The sequence below is a fragment of the Sturnira hondurensis genome, unplaced genomic scaffold (genome assembly GCF_014824575.4).
Source record: "Sturnira hondurensis isolate 20B ecotype Veracruz unplaced genomic scaffold, ASM1482457v3 Scaffold0018728, whole genome shotgun sequence".
NCBI lineage: Eukaryota > Metazoa > Chordata > Mammalia > Chiroptera > Phyllostomidae > Sturnira > Sturnira hondurensis.
Window position 1 is genome coordinate 9,655,500 of NW_028091359.1, and position 23,623 is coordinate 9,679,122.

At 44.4% G+C, this 23,623-nt stretch overlaps 1 protein-coding gene across 2 annotated transcripts in view; it reads left to right on the forward strand.

Moving 5' to 3' along the window:
• MAP2K6 (mitogen-activated protein kinase kinase 6) overlaps positions 1–22,914 on the forward strand; it is a 95,111-nt gene extending 72,197 nt beyond the window's left edge. For both annotated transcript variants that reach the window (XM_037070031.1, XM_037070032.1), the window contains exons 4-12: positions 371–484; positions 1,930–2,049; positions 2,848–2,964; positions 3,559–3,610; positions 6,138–6,265; positions 7,398–7,475; positions 8,560–8,699; positions 16,457–16,502; positions 22,527–22,914. In XM_037070031.1, coding sequence (XP_036925926.1) covers positions 371–484; positions 1,930–2,049; positions 2,848–2,964; positions 3,559–3,610; positions 6,138–6,265; positions 7,398–7,475; positions 8,560–8,699; positions 16,457–16,502; positions 22,527–22,604 — 873 coding nt within the window. In that variant the 3' untranslated portion in view covers positions 22,605–22,914. The remainder of the gene's footprint in view (positions 1–370; positions 485–1,929; positions 2,050–2,847; positions 2,965–3,558; positions 3,611–6,137; positions 6,266–7,397; positions 7,476–8,559; positions 8,700–16,456; positions 16,503–22,526) is intronic.
• Positions 22,915–23,623: the final 709 nt, after the last annotated feature.

Sequence of the window (23,623 nt, forward strand, 5' to 3'; positions counted from 1 at the left end):
GAACTCAACAGCAGCATTAACAACCATGGTTCCTCCCAGATTGGGGGGCGTGGTGGGGGGAAGTGCATCTTATAGTCCAAAAACAGTACATATTGGAGGAGACTGCAGTGCAGACAGCTTAAACTGAGCACTCTGGAAGCTCAATTGGAGTTGGATGTCTGTATTGCCTGTGACAAGTAGGTGGCGTTTTGTGGGAATCTGAACATCTCCTGACACTTGTTGCCTTCAGTGGCTCCTTTGGAGAAGCTTCGCGACCAGTAGCACCCACGTAGTCACCCTTGGAATGCTGGGAGAAACCGGAGAGAGGACAATGCGGTCCGGGTCGCGTTTATTTCTCTCTTTCCCATTGCGCTGTTTTTCTCTCCTGCAGAACTTCGAGGTAAAAGCAGATGACCTGGAGCCTATAGTGGAACTGGGCCGAGGTGCGTATGGGGTGGTGGAGAAGATGCGGCACGTGCCCAGCGGGCAGATCATGGCGGTGAAGGTAGAGTTGACATTCCCCGAACCTTCTGTGTCTGTCGTGCTTACGTTTGTCCATCCCCGTTACAAATCAGCTCTCTTCATAGAAGCAAAATAATCTTCAATGGGGTGAAGCGGAAGAGAGTATTTGCAGGGAACAGATTGCACTCCGAATGTGTGGAAAATACTGTATTTTGCTCTGTAGAATGTGCACTCATGTTTTTGGCCCAAACTTTCAGAAAAAAATCTTTTGTTTTGTGGTATATAGCTATGGAAGTAGTACTATCCATGTACATAATGTGCATCCTTATTTTTAGCTCCAAAATTTGGGCAAAAAACTGTGCGTTATACATGGCAACATACAGGCACTTCCTTAATGTCGTCTAATCCTGGGTCCAAATTAAAATTACCCCGATTGTCTCAATGTTGTCATTGTTGTTTTTCCTATTGGTCGTTCAAATGAGAATCCAAACAGAGGTTCACATTTTGTCGTTGGTTATTATGTCTGAAAAGTCCCTTTTATTTAATATTCTATTTCTTGTAAAGAATTGTCCCTGAAAATCAGGAAACCAGAAATGAGGGGAAAAAATTGCCTCCGTTTGTGGAAACAAAGGAGGGTAAAATACATCTTGAGTGAATTTGCATAGTTTCTGCACTATAAAAAGATATGTGTAATCACTGTATATTTCTCGAGTAGATGCTGGAGGGTCCTTGGAGACTCCCCATCTCTAAGTGAGCGAATAGATTTGGGCCGTTGTTAGGATGGGCCGATGACATAGATCCCTGTGTTTCTAGAGAATGGAGATACCTTACCCGTAGCTGGTAGATCTTTCAGTTCTCCTGCAGACTGTTTGCTTAGCAGGCAGAGTGTGAAAGCCTGGGATATACCACTCCTGTAATTTAATGACATAATCGTATTTCTATCAGGCTACATTTGCCGATGTGAAAGGTTTCTCTTCTCTCAGAATCCCTGGGATAAGGATGAAAGATGTCTCCATTTCTGTTCGAGGCCTTCTCTTTTCCATGGCTGTACCAATTCTCGCACAGTTGCTATTTAATCCAAATATTCTTACTTGTTCCCAAAGAGGGGGCTTTTGACTTTCGTTGTAGGACTCCCAATCAGCCACGGAGTAATTCACAACGGTGGCCTTCTTGCACTGACCAGATGTAATACAATAAGTCCGACTGTTTTTGTAACTTGGAAATACATTCTCAAACACCTGTACATTTTCCAAAATATATCATCAGCTTTTTTTAAACCAAGGATTATTGGGGAAATCGAACGAATAAACAGTCTTTCTTATTTTTCTTTTGTTACAAATAGTTAATTACTTAAGGTGGCTGTTCGAGAGGTTGTTGCTACGAGCTGTACCGTGGATTTTGGTAGTATTTTCAGGATGGGTGCCTGCATTAGTCAGTGCTCCATCCTCAGGGCAGTAACCGTTCACTTTTGCATGCATTCCCATTCAGCGGATCCGGGCCACCGTAAATAGCCAGGAGCAGAAAAGGCTACTGATGGACCTGGATATTTCCATGAGGACAGTGGACTGTCCTTTTACCGTCACCTTTTATGGCGCACTCTTCCGGGAGGTAGGCGATCCTTCACTTCAAAGTCAGAGCACAATAGCTGAACAAAAAGCACCTCTGATCACATACATGCTGTGCCTGGTTGTGGTGCTCTTTCTTGTTTGACGTGCCTCCCATAGAGAGTCTTATGCTCTGTGCAGGTAACATGATGCCCTGGCGCCAAGTTGGCTGGAAAGGACGGTGTTTTCAAAGGTGTGGAGCCCTGTTGAAGACGCCGTGGCTCTCTTTTTCTCTTCTGTTTTGCTGTCTCTTTCGGCAGAACTGCCTATATCAATCGTCTGTGGACGGATTGCCATAGAACCCTTAAAGTCTGAGATATTCTGGCCCTTTGGCTACTCGCTACCCTTTATGTCGCCTGCTTTTGTACCAGACTGGCTCATGTTTCTCTCTTTGCCCTACCCCTGCTTTTCACTTCACTACGCTAGGGATTATGATGCTTCCCCTCACTCTTCCAAGCCGCCTTTTGATGAGCCCTGGCCATGTGGGAGGTCAGGCATGGGGTAGGCTCGGACACTTAGCTCCTAGGGGCCGTCACAGTAGAGCCTTGGATTTCTGGGGCTCTGCGGCTTGTCTCTATGAGTGTGTTGATGTGATCACGTGCTGCTTCTGCTTGGCCGTCTGCTAGTTAGCTCTTTGGAGATCATCTTGCTTATTTATGAATTGCTTTGAGGTCTTGAGGAGCAACTGTACCTGTCCTCCAAACATGCAAGCGAGAAGTAGTGCTTCCTGATGGGTGTTCACTGTTTTTTCTTTTCCCCTTTTTCATCTCCCTTGACGATTTCTTAACCACTGGCTCTCCAGGGCGATGTGTGGATCTGCATGGAGCTCATGGATACGTCGCTAGATAAATTCTACAAACAAGTGATTGATAAAGGCCAGACGATTCCAGAGGACATCTTAGGGAAAATAGCAGTTTCTGTGAGTACCTCCTGAACCCTGCAGGGAAAGTGAGAGATGTCCAGGCCTCATGGGAGGAAACCACCAGAGCGTGTTGAACGCAGTGTGGGGAAATGAATGCCTTTCTCTGTGGGCACCGTGGAAGGAAGGGTCTGCCCCTGGCTCATCAGTTTGGTAAACTCTCAGTTCAAGTGCCTCTGGGCAGTGCGTTCATCTGCTATGACTGCATTCCTGGTGTCTGAGTTCTGACACTAGTTTAATTTTCATTTGTAGATTTTTTACACATTTTCTTAGGGCTAATAGGCATAGAAGGAAGTAGGAAAAAAACGAAATGAATGAAGGCGTTTGCCCTTAAAATATACTAAAGTTCAGGAGGTGGGAGAAAAAAATGCTAGAGGCCAAATGAAAACCAAGATATGTGAGTGAGACATTCCTCTGGTGGGTGGAGTCCAATTTCTGCGACTCCCTGGATATTTTCCTGGAAAGGGCCACCACTGTTTGAGAAAATAATGCAACCTGGGATCTTAAGTCAGGGATGATAAACCTGGATATACTTATCACTCAGCTTCTCGCCAGTGATGAGTGCCATAAATCTATCTTGTGTTTCTCTTGCAGATTGTAAAAGCATTAGAACATTTACACAGTAAGCTCTCTGTCATTCATCGAGGTAAGCGTTTACGGGCCTTCCCTGGCTGTTCCTGTTGTAGAGTTTGTTGCTTCTACTTGATTTCTCCCCCCGCAATGGATGGAAATGGAATTGAGTCAGCAAGAGAACGAAAGGGTTTTCCCTTGTGAGTGGATAGCAAATCAGGACGTTAGCTGTTCTTGATCTTGTCCAAGGACATTAGAAGACATGGGCTTTATGTTATACCTAAGCTGAACATAAAAAACCTGTTACCAACCAGAGCTGTGGGATTACCCCTCCCCCACCATGCACAATTTCAGAGGACAGGGCAAAAGTTCATCTAGTGTTGCCCATCACCTGGGAGCCTGTAGAAAGCAGAACCACAGGTCGCAAGACCAACGGGCTTTGAGCGTTAACAAGATGGCTAGGTGATTCTTGGGCACATTAAAGTGTGAGAAGTTCTGGCATGAAATGCAATATTTTCAGATAGCAGGGGGCAAGATAAAATGAAACAATTGGTAGATTTGTCCCGTTTTTCTTTCCCTCCTTCTGTTTTTCCTGCCCGTGGCTCTGTTATCTATCTGCCTGCATGTCCATTCCTCCATCTTCCATCAGTCCATGTATCCGTCCATTTATCTCTGAAAACCACCTTCCCAGCATCATACAGCACTATATTTTTACAGCACTGTGATCGGTGCTCTGAGAGGTATCTGAGAAGAAAACATGTTGTTATTAAACTTCTGCACAGGAATTCTTGATGGGGACAACAGCAGGTATACAATAGACCCATGAACACACATAGGAAGGTAAAAGCACCCACTATGGAAGTGGTGGGGGTAGAATATAAAGCAAGGACATGATGGGCACTGGTGATGATCACCAGGGAAGGTTCTTGGAAGAGATCTGTGCCACCAGGTTTTTGGAAAAATTATTGGAAATATCGAGAGCTAATAGGGCATTATAATTTGGGAATTTCTGAAGTTTCTGAGCCTGAAAACAATGTAAATGCTTCAAAAGTGTGTCTATTGTTGTTAAACTAATAAAAATTTTAAAAAATAGGAGAGAGAAAGAGGAGGAGTAGAAAGTGAAACAGAATCCGGATAGGAAGAAAAATGTAGATTACCAACAAAAGTGAACTGACTGTTAGGGGCTTGTTTCAAACGTATGAAATATTTCATTCCTGGGAGAGCATGCATTCAACATTTAAAAAAATTATGAAATGAAATGTGTTTATCTGCCATTCTATTGAAAGGGAAAACTAGAAGGCATCACTTTAAATGTTTTTAGAATAACTGGTTTTTCCTGATTCCATGTACTTTGTGAAAAGTGTCACAGGGAACCAGGTAACTATAATTTCTATTTCCATCGCCCGGAGGTGACACCAGGTCGTCTACTTGGGGGTGGGCAGGTGTCAGATCTTTCCAGGCTGATGGGGTCAGTGATACCCCTTCATCCACACGTATATCCTGTGACCTGCCTCGTGGTCTGGAATGTCCGAGTTTATGCTGAGTTGTCCTCTGTGACCTCTGCCACACCTTCGGGAGGGTCTTTAATCAAAATCGGTTGATTTGGTTGTGCTTGGTTTCGTCACAGTAGGCCTCTTCATTCCATGATCTATTATTCCTACACGAAATGTGCAGTAGATCATTCCAAACGGGGCTTTTAAAAACTACATTATTGTCATAACAAGATTTGAAGTGTGGTGTATACTGTTGTTCACCGTAGGGACGATGTTGTATGAGGGTGGACCCCAAACCCCTGGAGTTTGTTTATAAAAAACTGCATTTATTCTTGCATGTTTAAACCTTAGTCACGTTCAGATATGCTCTATTTGATGCAGTAAAACCTATTGAGACTTTTTTTCCACTGCTCAAGACAGTCTTTGAATTTCTCAACCTTGATGCCTTTCAGTAGTGCTCCTGCCGTGTTTTGTTTCACCTCTTCCACCTCGGCAGAATGTTTCCCTTTGAGGACGGGTTTTCATCCTGGGAAACAAACAAACAAAAAGAGTTGCTTGGGGCGAGATTGGGTCAATAGGGAGGGTGGGGCACGGGGAGGCCATGCTATTTTGGGTCAAAACTGCTGATCACTCAACACAGTATGGGCAGGTGTGCTTGTAAATCACCTATCATGAAATGGGCAAACGCATTGAAGGAATCTTCAAAAAAACCCTGAAACTGAATGCAGCCTCTCACAACAACGCCAGCTGGTTCACTGATACAGATGGGTTCCTAGAACACTCACCTAGTGGGGGAAACCTGTAGTACAAAGGGCCCACCTTCCAGAAGATAATTCGAAGTTTTTTTTTTTGGATCCCTCCGTGTACAGCAGATCTTTAGAACTTATCCAGCTTGCATGATTTAGACTAGGCCCATGGAAATGGGCATTTGACTCAGTATCATTCTTTCAAGAATAAGAATTACATAACCGAGTCAGGGATGGCATTTACTTTTATGTTGGGCTTGGAGAAAGCTGAAGGGGAAATGGAGATTTCGGGCCCTCTAGTGGTGGAGGGATGAATCGTCCCAGCAGGCTGAGATGATGGGCTCCTGGTTGTTCTTGCTTTCAGACGTCAAGCCCTCCAACGTGCTGATCAACACCCTGGGCCAAGTGAAGATGTGTGATTTTGGAATCAGTGGCTACCTTGTAGACTCGGTTGCTAAAACTATTGATGCAGGGTGCAAGCCGTACATGGCTGTAAGTACATGGCCAGGGGTGGTGCCTTAGAATGCAGACCCGGCCAGGAGATAGGAACTGGATGGCTGTAGAGGGACCATGGAAATGTATCTGAGATGCAAGAGATATTCTGTGTTACCTTTTTTTCCCCTTAAATATGTCCTGTCTGGTGTCTTTAGTTACTTGATTCATCTATATTATTTTTTGAAAAAGGTATATTATTTTTAAAGATAAGCAAAAGTTATGTTGTTTGGAAAAAACAACGTGTAACTAATGCACACAGCCCACACAGTTTTCCACCCTGAGTTGCAGGAGAGTGTTACCTTGTTTGTTGAGGACAGAACAGTGAATAGAATTTAAATTGCCCACGTAAGTCGGCTAGGTGAGTCCTGAGAGAAACTCATAGCTGTGGGCAATCATTGCCATTAACAGAGACCTTGGGACCCCTTTTCACTTAACGGACTCCTATATTCTGTGTTGAAATGGACTTGTGCTGGAATTTAAAAACGTCTTGTCCCTGTCCCACTAAAAGCATTTCAGTCTATTAACACCAGAGGGTAGCCCAGTGCCTCTTGTCAGTTTTTTTAAATTATTTTTTTAAGTCTTTTATTTTTTTTTTAGGTTTTTTATTTATTTATCCTTAGAGGGGAAGAGAAGGAGAGAGGGAGAGAAATATCCATGTGCATGTTTGCCTCTCCTGTGTCTTCTGCTGGGAACTGGCCTGCAACCCAGTTATGTGCCCTGACTGGGAATCGAACCTCTATCATTTGGTTTGCAGGCCCGCGCTCAAACCAAGTGACACCAGCCAGGGCTGATTTTTTTTTAAACTGAGTTCTGGGCTGTTAGTGTTTTTAACAAGGAACATTCTAGATTGGCAAAGTAACTTCGTGTCCTGGTTCTTCTGGAGGACAATTGAAATTAGTTTTGAATTGGGAGGGGGCTTTGATTTATTATTGTCCTCAAGAAAGAAGGCTAATGTAGAATGAGGAATAACTGTAGAGACATTGATATTTATCGTAGTTAGAGGGTCTCTTCGGAGGCAATGCTAACGGCCTCGGACAACTCGCTTAGTAGGTGGTGCCGCCCCTCACCCCCCGAGACTTTACTGAGCTAAGAACGTCATCTCACTGGTCTTTTTCTGCCTCCTTTCCAGCCTGAAAGAATAAACCCAGAGCTCAACCAGAAGGGATACAGCGTGAAGTCGGACATCTGGAGTCTGGGCATCACAATGGTAGGGTTTGATAACCATCACGGACCGTGAGGTTCTGGGCATGCGCGGGAGTGGGGCGGTCTTGGAGGCCGAGCGGCAAGTGCCCCAAATGCTGGTCTCACGCATCCTTCCCGCATGAGCCAGCAGGGATTCTGAGTGACAGCCGTCTGCAGGGTGGTGTGGAAGAAGTGCCGAACTGGGATGGGTCAAACTCAGTTTTTCTCCCCCCCCCCCCCCGAGGAGTTGTATGCCTTTGAGGATGTACATAGGTTGTCTTAGTGTCGTCTGTAAAATGAGAGGCCATAGTTTTCTTAGAATTAAATTATTTTAATCAAGGCACAAGGACCCCGGTAGGGCTGTGTTGTCCAGGACACAGACAGTACTTATCAGAATTCGGTTATGATGGAAGTCTTGGCTGTGGGGGTCACGTGGGACTCAAAGACATGACTCAGTAGTATCATCTCCGTAGGCACAGCCCTCAGGTTATACGAGCGGTGCTTAGTTACTAACTTTGGCCATCATCGCTGTTCAGTGCGTCACCAAGGCCGGGAGCTTTCCACTGCGGTCCCGACTCTTACCCAGGCCTGGCAGCTGATTAAATCCCGTGAGCAACTTGATGTTTCTGTCCAGAAAACATGGGATCTTGTAAGAGGAATGTGGCCTTTATGGCAAGTCCAGAGAAAGATCAGGCCTTCGGTGCTAGGTGGTTTTGAGTTCATTCCAGCGGGAGGCCTGCAGGGGGCAGTAGATGTACACTGCTCTGAAAAAGGCTGAGGGAGAGGATCATTTTTCAGACTCAGCAACTGAAAAAAAAACATGGTTGCTTTCCATCCTCAAGTTCAAGACCGCTGGCTTGTAATTTTAAAGTGCCACAGTGGGTTTTGGTGAGGACCCAGCTTTAAATAGGCTTCGTAAGATAATATTTGAAGATCCCTAGCACGAGGAACTGGGGGAAATTTGTAGAGAACATCATTTATTTCCCTCTGAAGTTTTCCTTGAACTTCGCCATTGTTTCTTTCCGCTGGTCCTCCTGGGAGAAAACCCAGTGGTCTCCTTAAAGGACCCATTGTGAGCTGCTGCCTCCCTGTTTTCCTCTCCGCTCCAGATCGAGTTGGCCATCCTTCGGTTTCCCTATGACTCGTGGGGAACTCCTTTCCAGCAGCTCAAACAGGTGGTAGAGGAGCCGTCGCCACAGCTCCCAGCAGACAAGTTCTCCGAAGAGTTTGTGGACTTTACCTCACAGTGGTAAGAGAGCCTCGTCTCCCAGATGCTATGTCCAAGGAAGAAGAGCTCTCATGAATACCCTCCATCGGGTTTAAGCCATTATGCATACATTCATTCCAAACGCATTTACGGAGTGCGCCCTCCATGCTGGAGCAACAGAGATGCTTCTGTTCAGTGCCCGCCCTCACTGGGCGCAGAGTCAAGCAGGGGAGTCTCATCCACCAATAACTATCATGCAATACGGCAGGCTCAGTGGTCGAGATACTCATAGGGTATTGGGGGGAACTCAAAGAAAAGGCATTAGTTTCTGGAGGAGGTGTATCCGGAGCTGAGACCGTGTGAGATGGTCTCCAAGTGAAAGGCAAGTAGGGGAAGGAAGGGTGTTCCAAGCAGAAGAAATATCCTGTATCTTGTCCCAAAGTGAGAGACTCCACTAGGAGAGCGTGAAGCAATTGGATGTTGGTTGGAGCATAAATAGAAGGACGGTAGGACCCACTGAAGGTCTTGAGGTGGGAAGTAGGGAAGATGCAAAGAATGAGCTTGGCTGAGAAGGCAGTGGCTAATCTCAGAGTGTTCCCTATGTACCTCAAAGTCTTGCAATAGTGCCAGTGGTTAGTAGGCTGTCTCCGACAGAGTTCTTGCTGGCTGTGGATCCCCATGCCCGTGGCCATTTGATGGGCAGCAACCGGGGTCTGAGAAGAGAATCTAAAGACAGTTGGAGTGGAAAGATAACGGGAGCCATACTAATGCTGTGACCTTTGCTTGTATCAAAATTGCCAGTGGAATCAAGGACGTTGATGTTGAGAGGGGATAGTTTTCTTCAGAAAATCTAGTGGCTTGTGCCTCAGGACCACGTTGCCTAATGTAACTCGATGCTCACGGCCATTGCGAGTAGTGCTGGGAAGTGATGGCAAAGGGAGGCACAGAATGGAGCTGAGTTAGTGTATTGGAGCCTCCTGCAGACACGGGCGAGAGTGGGGAGGAGGGGGAATCAGAGACAGTCACGGGCCCAGCAGGGGCTCTCGGGCAGGAGCAGTGCCGGCCACTTGCTGCGGAGGAAGGGGCAGGCGTTCTGAAGGCTGTTCGAAAGTCCAGCTCCCTCAGCATCACCATTCCTCGGCCTCCAGGCTGTTTGGAAGAAGCATTCTGAACACAGCTCTTACTGGGAGATGTGCTGAGATGAAGCAACTGTCTCTGGCTGGTGAAACTGAGGCCTCTTGGACTTTTTGTTAGCTCTAGTCCTGTGTCACCTCTGGTACTTGCCCCTAATGAGGTATGAGGGAGGCCTGCCATCGTTTTTGTTTTGCCTGAATGCCAGAGAGGGCTGGAGCCCTGGACTCGAGTCCTAAAGGCTGTAGGATCCCCACCCCCATATTACGATGGTGGACCCTCTGGACTGCCAACGTGTGTCCTGTCTACTTTCTTGGGTGTGTGCCAGATATGGGGGTACCCCCGTGAGGGCGAGATGGACTCAGGATTTCGCCTTCTGCAATCAAAAATTTTTCCTATCCAGAAGTCATGTAAGAAGAAGGATGAGTCGTTTTGGAGAGTTCAGACCAACTGTTCTCAAGAGGGGCGGTAAGGGTCTTAACTAGAGAAGTCTTTCCAAACTATCCTTATAACCCTTGTCCTGCTTGCCCCCTCTTCCAAGATTTTGGGTGCTTCAGAGCACTTTGGTAAGAAGAAGGCTGGTGTGAAAAGTTTTGGAAAGCTGACCTGCCTTTGGTGAACCACCCGTTGAACTCAGTAGTTCTCAATTCTGGCTGCTCATGTATGAACTGTGAGAGAGCTTTCCTGCGCGTGGTCTGCTCCCCCTGGACCTCCCCCTCAGAGATGCTGGTTTCACTGGTCTGAACGGTGGTATTGTCCAGGTATCCTCCAGTCCTTCTACTACACAGCCGGGTCAGGAGCCCCAAACTTAGACCTGTGACCCCAATGCTTATGTCCAGGAGCTGCTTTTTCTCTTCAATGTGTTGTTAAAAAAGCATTCAGTTACATTTTTTTAGGCAAGTATTTCTTTCTCTTACTTAGACTTTCCCTTAAAGAATCAGAGTGTTAAAGCTTTTTATAGATATTTTAAAAATGAAAACCTTGAAAAATCAGTGCTCGCTGTTTTTAATGTATGCGCATGGATGTGGAAACCCCAGATACTTGCATTACTGTTCTTTATTCTTTATACAGTGTCACCCTGTGCCTGCCCACTTCGTCCCCCCACCCCCACCCCCCAGAACACTCATGGTCTTCATGGCTGCCCTATCCAAGGGCTCCATTTTTCTTTCTTTTTCTCCCAATTTCCGTCCCAGCTACTATAGCTTGTAAATTTAAAACTTATGAGCCGTAGACATTTTCCAGCTTTCCTGGAACCATTGATTCTGTTAATACTGTTAATTCTGTTTCATTTTATTCACACTCAAGGCAGCTCGTCTGGGTTGCTGATGGGATTTACCGAGAGAGAGAGAGGAAGAGAGGGGGAGAAAGAAGGCGAAATCACCAGCATTGAAGTTGTCAGAGAATAGTCTTCTTCAGACTTTTGGTGCTGTAGGATCTGGTGCTTAAGAGTGTCGGTTGTGTCAAAGTGGACTCATCTTGCTGGTATGGGGATTGCAAAGTAGAGGGGGAATTTTACGCATGTTCTTACTTATGCTCGGTTGGATATTTTAAGAGTACAGGCTCTCCTATTTCATGTGCCAGGTCAGGAGCTTTGGGCCTGTCATAAACCGATATAGTGCCTTTGATACGTCCTTCGTGTGACCACTATTTTGAAGCTGAGTTGGAAACATGATCAGACGCTTCCAAAAAATGGGGCTGATTTTTTTAAAAAAGATTTTGCAAATGATTTTACGTAAATTTTTAAATCTTTACGGAAGCATTTTTATTTTCCATATGTATTAGCACATAGATGCGTACCTTTCCCAGTGGCCGTCTCATTATTCCACTTGTTTTTATTTCTGCTAGTTTTAAAGTTTGATCTGGAGCTGGGTGGAAGAATGGAAAAATGATAACAACCTAAGAAAACCTCTTCTATTCCATGATGAAGAGAAGGACAGAGCCTCTGAGTGGAACTTCCTTTTATGGCTGTTTCTCCATTTTTCTTCTGTGAAAACTGTATTTCTGAGATATATTTTCATGAAAGAACCCCTTTTCTGAGTCATCTCTATGCATTTTTTGTATGTTTATGATCTAGCCAGGCTATAATCCTTCCAGACATCTCAGAAAGCCCCAACTCTTTGTCATAAGTCAGGGAAGGAAAATACCGATTTAGAAAGTAAAACATTTAATTTCAAATTTCAAGATAAATACATCTATGTCTTTAACTTCTACGTCTGTCTCTGAGCTACACGCAGAATGAGAAGAGAAAGGGTGCATCCGTCACAGCCTAGGGAATCCGTCTGAATATTCGTGGTCTTTGACGGGAGATGTTCCCACTAAGCTTCTGCTGACATGATGATGGTGCTAAATATTTTACACCAGTGGTCCCCAACCTCTTTGGCACCAGGGACTGGTTTGGGGGAAGCTAATTTTTTTATGGGCTGGGGTGGGGGGTGGTTTCAGGATGACTTCTAACTGTGGGGCCCCGAGGTTGGGGACCCCTGCTCTACACCTTTATCCAGGGAATCAGCTTGGTCTCCACTCCCCTGTGATTGCTGCTGGTGGTTTGTGGGTTAGAGGAGGAAGCACTCGCAGGCCACCCCTGTCACACCCTAAGTTCGAGCGAGAGCCCAGGATCCAGCCGATACCAATTTCTTTTGTAATAACATCAGAGAAACATGATCTTGAGGAGAGGGGTGGAGAAAAGAAAACGTTCAGGCCTTTATTCCTTATGAACTTGAAGAACAAAAACACAGTGAGAGCTTCCAAACCCTTCCTTCATGTACTTATTTTGAAATGGGGACTACGGAATGGTATGGTCTTCCTCTTTTTTCCTCACCGAATGCCTTCTTATCCTAGAGGTTTTAAGGAGCTCCTGGGATGCGTTGTGCTGACCAGGTATGCCGAGTTTGGAGTTTTAGCGTAGAGAAGCCTGATAGAAACGCTATCCCTTCTAGTCCTGCAGAAGGCTTAACAAATGAGTTTCTCAAGACACTATCTTTGCAGGCCTAAAGTTTTTGCCATAACTTCTTCCTGTAGGTTCACAGGCTTGGGGACTGAAGGCAGTCACTGGAAACCAGCTCCTGAACACCAGAATAGCTAGATTTCCTTTTCGCTTTCCCTTGAGGCTGATTGAAGAGGCTCAATGCCCAGCTGACCAGCCTGCTGGCATGGCGGTGTATGTTGGAGGCCCACCCAGACATTGATCCCATCTGACTCAGGGGAACTAGTATAAAACAGACACAGGCCAATATAGTTCCCAACTTGTTCAGGAAAGATAGCAAAAAGAGGCAGTGGACATGTATTTAGCTTATGACATAGGTATGGCTTGAGAAGCGGAGTGTGTTTTGATTTTGTGGATATACCACATAGCCTTCTTGGAAACGATGGGAGGGGGTGGGGAATTCAAATAGGCAGAAATCCGCCGGTCAGCACAAACTTCAAGCTAGCAATTCTCAAGGCAGCACGAAGCTGCATTTTAGTATCGGCCACGGTCAGGAGCGTGTGTTGTGGCATTTGGAAGAGGAATTAGGGCTGTTAGCTAATTGCACGCTTGAAAATGACAAGCCACTTGAAAATTCAAAAGTCTGACTTCACTCCAAAAAGAAATCAGTGTAGCTTTGGACTCCATAGTTGTTATTTTATACTGAATTTCAAGCCCTTCCTATTAAATGTGGAAAGCTTGCCTTTTCCCCTAACCCTATACTGAGTATTTTGCTATTCTTAGGCCGTGTTTTGAAGTGTTCTCAATGTAAAATATAGAGGGAATGGGTTCTATCTATTATGTTAATTTAATAAACAGCCTTGGTTTTCTATGTAAGTATTTCTTTCATTCACCCAGCCATGTTAAATTTTGAACTTTCTAATCGGGAACTGTAAGTCAAGAATGAGCCTACTGGTTAGCAATCCCTGAGATTTCAGGAATTCTTATCACATTATGCCAGATAAACTTGGGGTACTTCCCCACATTTACTTTATACAGATTAAAAAAAATACTAGAGAAATTTTCTTAAACTCTTCCGGAAGTGAAAAGACATCATGACATAAAATGACCTCTCTTTAAAAAATGGAAGTTTCAAGTTCTTCTACCCGAGGAGAAAAGACTATAACTTCACTATCTACTAAATAGAAGGTTAGAATTCAGCAGCCTCACAAAGATTTCTGGTGGACAAAAGAGGCCATTGTTTTTAACATTTGAGAAACAAGCCCTTCTCCCCAGTTCTCATTCCCGTGGGGCGTGGTCCCCAAGGGGAATGTTTTAGAGACTGTGTGGAGTGAGGGGCTGTTGCCTGACTGCGTGTTCCATCCACCGAACCACTTCCATATGGAGTGTGGATGTAATGTTGAATTTGTGTTTCTCCTTCTCGATTTTAGCAAGGTAAATTGTTTGGATTATAGAGAAGACATTCCGGTTTTTTATTTGCTCTGGAAGAACAGCTGGAGATGTAGGGCTTTTGTATATTAGCCTGTTTGGTTTTTTCACCAGGGTCTCTGCGTGTAAGTCAGCAACACCCCTAAAATCGCATGTCTGCTTCTGTGTTTCTTTCTTGGTCAAGTGGCTCTTGAATTTAGAAGGAAGGACTTTTGCTTTCAGGGGTGGGGGCAAGGAGGGGCGGTTGGGGTGAGAATGTGCCCAAATGACAGGCAAACCAGCTGGAGATGCATCTGAGTCAGCAGTTTTCAACCCAGGTGCCTCGAAAAGTTTTAAAATACTGAACACCTAACTATGTCTTCAGGGATGCTGACTTCTTTTCTCCTAGATCGTCAGATAAAAAAATGACAGTAGCCAACACAACAATAGCAGTCTGGTGTGAATGAATCAAAATTATACCTATTTTTTTCTCAGATTGGCAACAAATAAATTTTTGGGTGTGCTGTAGAACTTCAGTAATTAGTTTGTATGTGGCATGAGTTGCGAAAGGTTGGAATTGCTGTTCTAAGTGAAGTTCATTCCAGAGAAGCGGATGGAAGGTAGCAAAGAGGAAGGACACCCAGTGCACGTGACCCTGGAGTCCTCAACCTTGGCACTAGTGACGTCTGGGGCTGGGTCATTCTTTGTCATGAGAAACTGTCCTGTGCGTGATAGGATGGTTAGCAACACCCCTGGCCACTGCCTGTAGATGCCAGGACCACCCTCCTCTCCCACCAGCTGTGCCAACCAAAACACTTCCAGACATTGCTAAATACCTCCCTCAAGGGCAAAGTCCCCTATAGCTGAGGACCAGCAGGAGTGCCCTACAGAATCGCAGGGTATAGGGACATGCAGAGTTGTAAGGGGGAGTGACAAGGTATCATTCATTTCACTCAGGTGCACCTTCTCATGTCAGTCCGCTTTGACAGTTGATAATTCTTCTTTCTAATTCCCTCTTATTGTTGTCCTCGGTTGAGATGAAACTTTCTCTCATAGGTTGTCTGGTCACTGAGGTCACTAGGTCCTAGCTCCGCCCTCAGTTCCAGACTGAAACTTCTCACATGTACCTGCACCCTGTCTCAGGTCCCCTGGCTTCTACCCACAGAATTGCCTGCAGTAAACTGGTAGGCTGCTTTCCGTTGTTTTGGTTCCAGAGCTTCCTCTTTTCTTCATTTCAATTTATTTTAAACCACAGTTTCTCCAAATGTCTCGACTACTTCACTCTTTTGTGGTTCTGTACCTGGCTCCCACCGCCCTTGTTGCTGGGCTGTGTCCTGCAGACCAGGTCTCATCCGCTCCAAACGATCCATTCACACAGATCCCAGCAACCTAATAACCAGTCCCATTGTGCTTCCGTCAACACCAGGCAAAGTGCCTTTCCATTCATGTCTGACTTGTGACCCAGTGGGCAGGGCAGTCTGTAGGATGCCTTGCAAATCATAGTTTTGAAAATCATCCTTGTCTCCATTCCGTAACCTGGGATTCCAACTCCAAATAAACCACTTCTTTTGTTTTTTTTTTTTTCCATTTGAAGGCTGGGGATGGATACAGGGTGGGTGGAAGAATGGGTTTCTTCCGATTTCCATTTTGTTACCGTTGTCCGCAATGTCAAATGTTATTCAAATGTCTGTGTATGTAGACAGCCAAATCCACGGGAGCCACCTGACGAGAGTGCGTGACCACAGAGTCTTTCTGAGAAGCGTACTTGCCAAGTCAGAGGCTGGGTGTGCTTTCTTTTCCTGAGAGCGTAAAGAGGCCCGCAGCAAGTAGCGCCGCCTTAGACGCTGCATTGTGTGTATTGCGTCTATCTCAGGCAGGTTCGGTGAAGACTGTACAAAAGCAAATTATGCATTCAGGGGTGTCAGAAGCAAGGGAAGGAACCTATCAAAGATAGTGAAGCGATAACAAATACAATGTAAGAAACGCGGACCAAGGGGGGTGGAGTGAAAATTGTTTTGAGGGAAAGTAGAGATGTATTTTGAAATATAAGAGCTGTAGATTGGAAAAGCTGGTTTACATGGCACTGGTCAAGTATCAAAGGAAAGTGAGCATGCGCACACACACACACACACACATACCTACTTTTTCCCTTAAGGTGCAGCAAGAGTGATTTAAACCACAATTTCTGAGCGTGACAGAAGACAGTCAGGATAGAAGACCTATGGTTTTGGTCCCCTTTGGAGGCTGGTTAAGTTTAGTTTTCGACAAGTTCTGAAATGCTAGTTAGTGATAATACAGATGGTTTCTAGATTTAATGTGACTTATTTTTTTCTTTAAGCTTGAAGAAGAATTCCAAAGAACGGCCGACATATCCAGAGCTTATGGTGAGTTTTGTCAGCAGTGTAAAGGTGTCCAAGCTAACAGCTAGTAAAGATAAAGTGACTAAGTGACGAAGACCTACATTAGAATGGGACTACCATATTGAAGTGCTGACCCGCTGAGATGGCAATAACTGGAAGTGAACTGAAGAAAACAAGAGTTGAGTCCTTCGTCCTAAATCCTTCCTTACTGTACACGGAGGCAGGTTACCAGCCTGAGCAATTTTTCCAGGCTGATAAACAATGTCATAGACCAAATTATGTCTATAAGACTTAGATTATTAAACTTCAAAGATACACAGTCACAAATTACTAATATACCATGGAGGGAAGCACAATGTAACAGATTTTAATAATGAGAGAAATTTAAGGGCTATGTGAGTGACGGATTTTGAATAAAATATTTAGAGTTACTTGGAAGAACTTCTTTTCAGTGGGTGTTTAGGGAGGAAAGAATCTCTTTGTTTTTTCCTTCTGGTTTTTACTTTAGTGGAAAAGACAAAGCCTTAATAATTTGAATTATACAGCTTCAGCATTCACAGTTTTCCATTTGAATGACCTATGAAAAAAGAGTGAAAATAAGACATCAGGTTTGTTGTTTGAAAATAGCTTTAAGTTGTGCTACCTACATTTCTAAGCTAGTTATTGATAAGTGATTCTATTTTTTTTAAATCCTCACTTGAGGACATTTTTTCATTGCATTTGAGAGAGAGAGACAGAGAGACAGAGACAGAGAGAGATCAATGTGAGAGAGAAACACCAATCGGTTGCCTCTCGTACATGCCCCGACTGGGGATGGAACCCACAAGTTCCATCCCTGAGTCTGTGCCCTGACCTGGAATTGAACCCACAGTGTTTTTGGCTTATGGGACAATGCTCCAACCACCTAAGCCACACTGGCAAAGACCAAATGATTCTTTCAGATACCTAAATTGATCATTCTTATCTCATTATATGTTGAATGGTTGAATGTGGGAGAAACACCTTTTTTTGAGATATTATAAAATTTAGACTATTTACTAAATTGTGTTAACCACTCCTTACATCTGGTACAGTTATCAAAGTTTTAGTTTTAGCAGGGGATGGAAGGGTTCTGTTCATGCGCAACCTCAGAGGAGACCAGAGACAGCAGTGACAGCGTTCCTTACTGGAGCACAGTCGGGCACTGAATGCTGGCTCCTCGCCCCTCACACACACGCCATGCTCGGCTGCAGACTGACTCCAGGCAGGTGATACCGATACCAGGTCCCGATATCTCTTAACAAATGATTGGGTGAGGCGGCTCTGACTTGGAAAAGGTATAGCTTGTTGGCCATCTATACATCTTCTTTGGAAAAAATGTCTCTTCAGTTCCTTTGCCTATTTTAAAATCAGACTTTTTTTTTTTGCTATCTAGTTGTATATGTTCTTTATATAATTTGGATATTAATCCCTTAGCAGATACATGGTTTGCAAATATTTTCTCCCATTGTGTAGATTGCCATTTCATTGGGTTGATTGTTGCTTGTGCTGTGCAGAAGAAGCATTTTAGTTTGATGTAGTCCCGCTTGTCGATTTTTGCCAGTGAGTACATTAGTGAAATCATCAGTGAAATGCAAATGAACACCACCATGAGATATTCCCTCACACCTGTCAGAATGGCTTTTATCAAAAAGGCAAGAGATAGCAAGTGTGAGTGGGCATGTGGAGAAGAGGGAACCCTTCTGTTGGTGAGAATGTGAATTGGTGCAGCCACTATGGAAAACAGTATGTATGTTCTTCAAAAAAATTAAAATTAGAACTCCTGTATGATATAGCAATTCCATGTCCGGGTATATATTTGAAGGAAATGAAATCCCTAACCTCAATCCCATGTTTATTGCAGCATCATGTGCAATAGCTAAGGCATGGAAATAAACTAAGTGTCTTTTGGTGGATAAATAGGTGAAGAAAGTGTGATATATATACACATGCACAAAGGAATATATTGTTCAGCCCCAAAAGAAAGAAATTCTGCCCTTTGCGAAAGTGTTGGGGGCATTATGTTAAGTAAAATAGACAGGAAAAAACAAAAATAAATTCCGTATGATCTCACTTATGTGGAATCTAAAACACTGGAACTCATGGGAATAGACAGTAGATTGGTGGTTGCTGGGTGGAGGGTGGGGGAGTCATGGGGTACCGTCTTCCAGGTATAAGGTGAAGAAGTTCTGGGAATGTGATGTACAATGTGCTGACTCTAGTTAACAGTACTGCCCTGTGTACTTGAAAGCTGATCAAGAATAAATTTTCAATGTTTTCACCACACACAAAGAATGGTGACTATGTGAGGTGGTGGGTGTGCTCCCTAACCTTATTGTGCTAACTATTTTGCAAACATAGATGTATGAAACCATCACGATGCACACCTTAAACTTACGCAATGTTGTATGTCAGTTTTATCTCAGTAAAGCTGTAAACAAAGAGAAAAAGTATAGTTTGGCGATGTCAAGCCCAGAAGAGTTATCCAGAGCCAATTCAGCAATAGGTGATAGCCACAGCCAAACGCATGGATTTTCAGTCCTGTGGGTTAAGCTTTGATTTAAGTCTGGACTGTTCTCCAGTTGGGTGACCGGAAAGGAAATCTGGGAAGCGTTTGGAAAGAGGTGGGTGGCTCTGTGGGCCTCCATTGTCCCCTTTCAAAAGGTTCCCCTGTGACTCAGCGTTCTACCACGTTTATTAAGCTAAGACCCACGGTCGAGGGAGAAAAGGTGGATAATGCTTGAGAAAATCTCAGCACATCCCATGTTTGGGTTGAATATCCCCCCCCCCCCCCGTTGGGTTTGTCATAGCCAGCCGGAGAGGGGTCTTTCAGTCCCCTTTGCAGGATGCATATGCAACCCCCAGAGCATCTGAACATTAATTTCACATAAAGCACAATAGACGTGAGTAATCCCTGTGGGGTCCCGTGGAACATTTCCTATATAATTCTGACTGCAAAATGCAAACCTTTAGCTTTCCTTTCAAGTGACTTCTTATCAGAGGTTTCAGTGGAACACACTTGAGAAAAAAATGCCAAGTTCTAACTTAATATACACCGGCAGTGGACGTTGGGTTCTCCCTTTCTGGTGTATTCTAACGCTGTGGTCTTTGGTGGCCGACACATCAATGTGGTAAGGTCGTGCGGGCAGCCTTTTCCTTTTAGGGCATTAGTCTTTGTGGTTCTGGAACTGGACTTGCCTTTTAAGGCCATAACTGCTCCCTGCTTCTCTTTGGAATTGAGGTTTTTAAGTGGAAAATCTGAGTCCAAACTCTTTGACTTTAGCACTGGGAAAATGCATGCTGAGAAGCCATTGTTTAGATTGTAGGAGTTGGTGAAGAGGTAGAAAAGAAAACAACAACCCTTTTCCCCAGGTGAAGGACACTATAATTAAGGCCCCAACCCAGACATGGACCTCTTATAGAAATCTCAAATGTTTTTCTTTCTAACTTGGATCAGGTGGGTGGATTTGCTTTCATATCATCTCATTTGCTTGTTCTCCCCTCACTCCCCTTGGAGGATTTGTTCTTCTAGACTACAGGCCAGCTTTTTCTGTAAAGGGTTAGAGAGTAAGTGTTTTAGGCCTTGTGGGCTGTTATTATTGCCCACTTGTGTTGTTTGACCGTGAGAGTAGCCTTATTCAGTATGTAAACAAATGGATGTGGCCGTGTACCAATAAAACTTTATTTGGAAAATAGGAAGTGGGCTAGAGTGGACCCCCATTCCAGATGATAATCACCAGAAATGGTAGCCAGGCAACGCAAGTGATTGCCTGGTGAGGTTCTCGACATGTCCTGGGACATTCTCAATTGAATCGCAGTGTTAAAGCTGATGACTGAACCCGTAGAAACCCATTGTCCTATGGGGCGAGCTGCTGTACGTAGGACATGAGGAGCACTGGTGACTGTATCGTGCCCTCCTGCTCCCGGCAGTCCGTTCGTGGATATCCATGTTTTCTCCAGGCACAGCCACTGGTAAAGTCCTTCCTTCCTGTACCTGGCTCCTTTTTCTGAGAAACCCAGCCTGGAGATGATTTCATGGTGCCTAATTTGCTCATCTCTTGGTTGCTGTCCTTGCTATTCTTAGTGCACTGCTTATAGAAGGGACTGGGTTCCCCCTAACCTTTTACAGCCTCCAAACCCACACAAGAAGGCGAGTCACTTTCCATTTTGACATGCCTGCTGCTTCCCCTCTCTCTGCCCTCTGGCTCTCACAGCATTTTCCCAGCCTGAGAATAAACTGAAAGACGTCTGAGAATTGTTTTTTTAAGATGTCAGGTCAGGTTATTGAATTCATTCACAGACTTGGGCTACATCCACTGAGCTCAAAGCCACCAGCAGAACCAGAGGCAATACGGGGCTGGCGGGCCTGGCACGCAGTCCTTGAGGTAATCTGAGGTTTAACATGTCCTGTTTTGATAGTCAAAGGCTTTTAAGTACATTAAAAGATCGCCAAAATGTCAAGAGGATGTGGGAAAGCTAATAAGCATGATGGTAAAGCACTTGGTAAGTGTGCTGTGTAAGTGGTTAGTAATCAAAAGTAATGCTGTATTTATTTATCCAGAGAGCTCACGACCAAGGACCCAACATCAAGAGCTTCAGTTAATAGAGTGGGTGTGAGGCATGGAGCCAGCGCCCAACCTTTATCTTCAGATAGGCAAAAACAGAAAACCTCTTTCCCTTTTCTGTGTCCTGATACTTAAAAGTGACCTTCTACCTTCTTTGGGGTTTTATTGTTTTGTTCCTTTCCCATTTGCATTGTTTCCTAAAACTTGCATGGGTGGGCATTCAGTTCCCCACAGAGCTGACTCATCCAGCCCTCCGCTGTCAGGTTTAAAACAAATATAATTAGAAAACCTACAGCTAGGCAACATGAAGGTTATAAACTAAAATCCCCAGTCGGGGGAACAGAGTGAGTCATCTCCATACTGGTCTGCATGCAGAAATGCTCATATTTAGCTGCTCTCCCAGTCATTGAAAGTGATGCCACGAGATAATCAGGAAGGTGGCCATGGGGGGTGGCCGGGGCAGTAGAGAGCGATGCCTGGCACCGAGTCTACCCAAAGGGATCGTTTGGCTGGTTGGTTCTGTCTCCCCTCTGAGAACCACAGATCATGAGCTGACGTATCTCCTTCTAGTTAGAGGTGGAAGGTCCCCGTGTGACCGCTGGGCACCTCCTGCAATGAAAGTGAGGCCATTCAGGGAGGATGGTTCTGGTGCAGAGAAGATGGCTTTGCTTCCTTTGAAACTGTTTTTGGAATGTGCGGCCTCTTGGGGCGTACCATGCCCTTTCTCCCAGCACAGTGCTGGACTTGCCCTTTTTGTGAAGTTTTACTTAATCTGACCTGTGTGAATACAGACCGTGTCTTTTGCTTTTCAATCTTTAATCTCCCAGTTGAATCTCCTCCACTCCGACCTAGAGTTGGGCAGTCTCCACTACTTTTCAGAAGCATCAACTCTTCCTCAGGAGAGACATGCGTGTAGCTCGTGGCTGTAGATGTGGCTTAGAAAGTGGCTTTGTTTGGTCTTTCAGTCCAGATCCACCTTCCATGTCAAGAATGGGCGATGCCTTACCTGTTGACTCTTCCACCAAATTGGTTTTTTACTGTATTACCCGTTGCCTGAGAAACAGCTGTGCATAAACCCATGGCATTTCTAATTCTTTTACTACTATATCAGTCTGAAATTACTTTGTAGGGAACAGGGTTATTTGTAGATCAGAGTTGGGACTATCTTTGCTAGCCCTTATATTTACTATAGATGAGATCTGTGTAGCCTAATTACATCTATATTTGTAAGCTATAGGTACCGTGTAGTGCAAACTACCAGCATGGGAGAGTGGCAACCAAGAGGAGATGCCTTTCAAATGTTTGTATCACCCAATGTGTACTTGATTTGGGACAGGGTGGGAAGGGTCCACTGAAGCCCGGATAGGCGTACTTACAGCGTTCACCAAACAGATCTGTTAATTAGCTAGTCTCTTATGTTGTCAGTGCAAATATTAATACCATGTATTTTTCTTTTCTTTCCCAGCAACATCCATTTTTCACCCTGCACGAATCCAAAGCAACAGATGTGGCATCTTTTGTAAAACTGATTATTGGAGACTAAAAGCAATGGACTCAATCAGTGGACCCTCCTGTGGATTGGTGGGTTTACGGGGTGAAGCAAGTTCACGAAAGCGCCAATAGAAACTCATCGTTGAGATAATTTAATCCTGCCTCCCAGAAGGTTTTTTTTCTCCCCATTTTCTTTTTTTTCCCCTCCCAAAGGGGCCTTGAAATCTATAGTATAGAATGAACTTCTGGATGGATGAAATAGAAAGGCTTAGGACTTAAAAAGGTGATTAAATATTTAATGATGTGTCATATGAGTCCTTAAGCTTCTCAGACTTTCTTGTTCTTTACGAAATGAATGCATTGGCCCTGGAAAAAAGGTGCTACAGTAGTGACGACATTGTAAGTAGATACATACGTAGTCTGTCCAACTTATTATTTTAATATTTATGTTGAAGCGCTTGGTTGAAAAGATCTCATTTTCTGCAGGGAGGGAGATACAAAAGACAAGGTTGGTTTGGCAATATTTATAGGGCTTTTATTTTTTAAGTTCAATTGTGTCTGTGGTCCAGAGGAAATTATTTAATATGCATCTTTAAGAGTATTATAAAAGTATCAACAAGCAGCTCTCCTTGTGAAATATCTGTTTCAGCTGTTGCGGCTGCCGCATGTTCTCAAATTTCTGCCCAGTCCTGGGTAATAACCACATATTCTAGGTGAAGTGGCAAGGTATCCTGGTCAGACTCTTTTCCTAGCTTTGAAAAACAAACATCACTTTGATCATAGCTCAAAGAGTCACAAACTTGGTTCTCTTGACATTTGTGGTATAGTATTAATGGGATGTGATTCGTGATGTAATTTTCCTATCACCCATCTTTCCATCTGTGTGTGTGTGTGTGTATTTGATAAGCCACACATTCTGCCAAGTGGCTTCTGTGAACATCCATATTTAGTAAGGAGGATGTTTGTCAGTCCCGAGGAGGGAGTATCACATCAAACCACACAGAGAATCTGTTCCTTCCGCTGTTGCGCCTCCTACAATGTACAAATCCCAAGGACTGCCTTGTAGTTAAC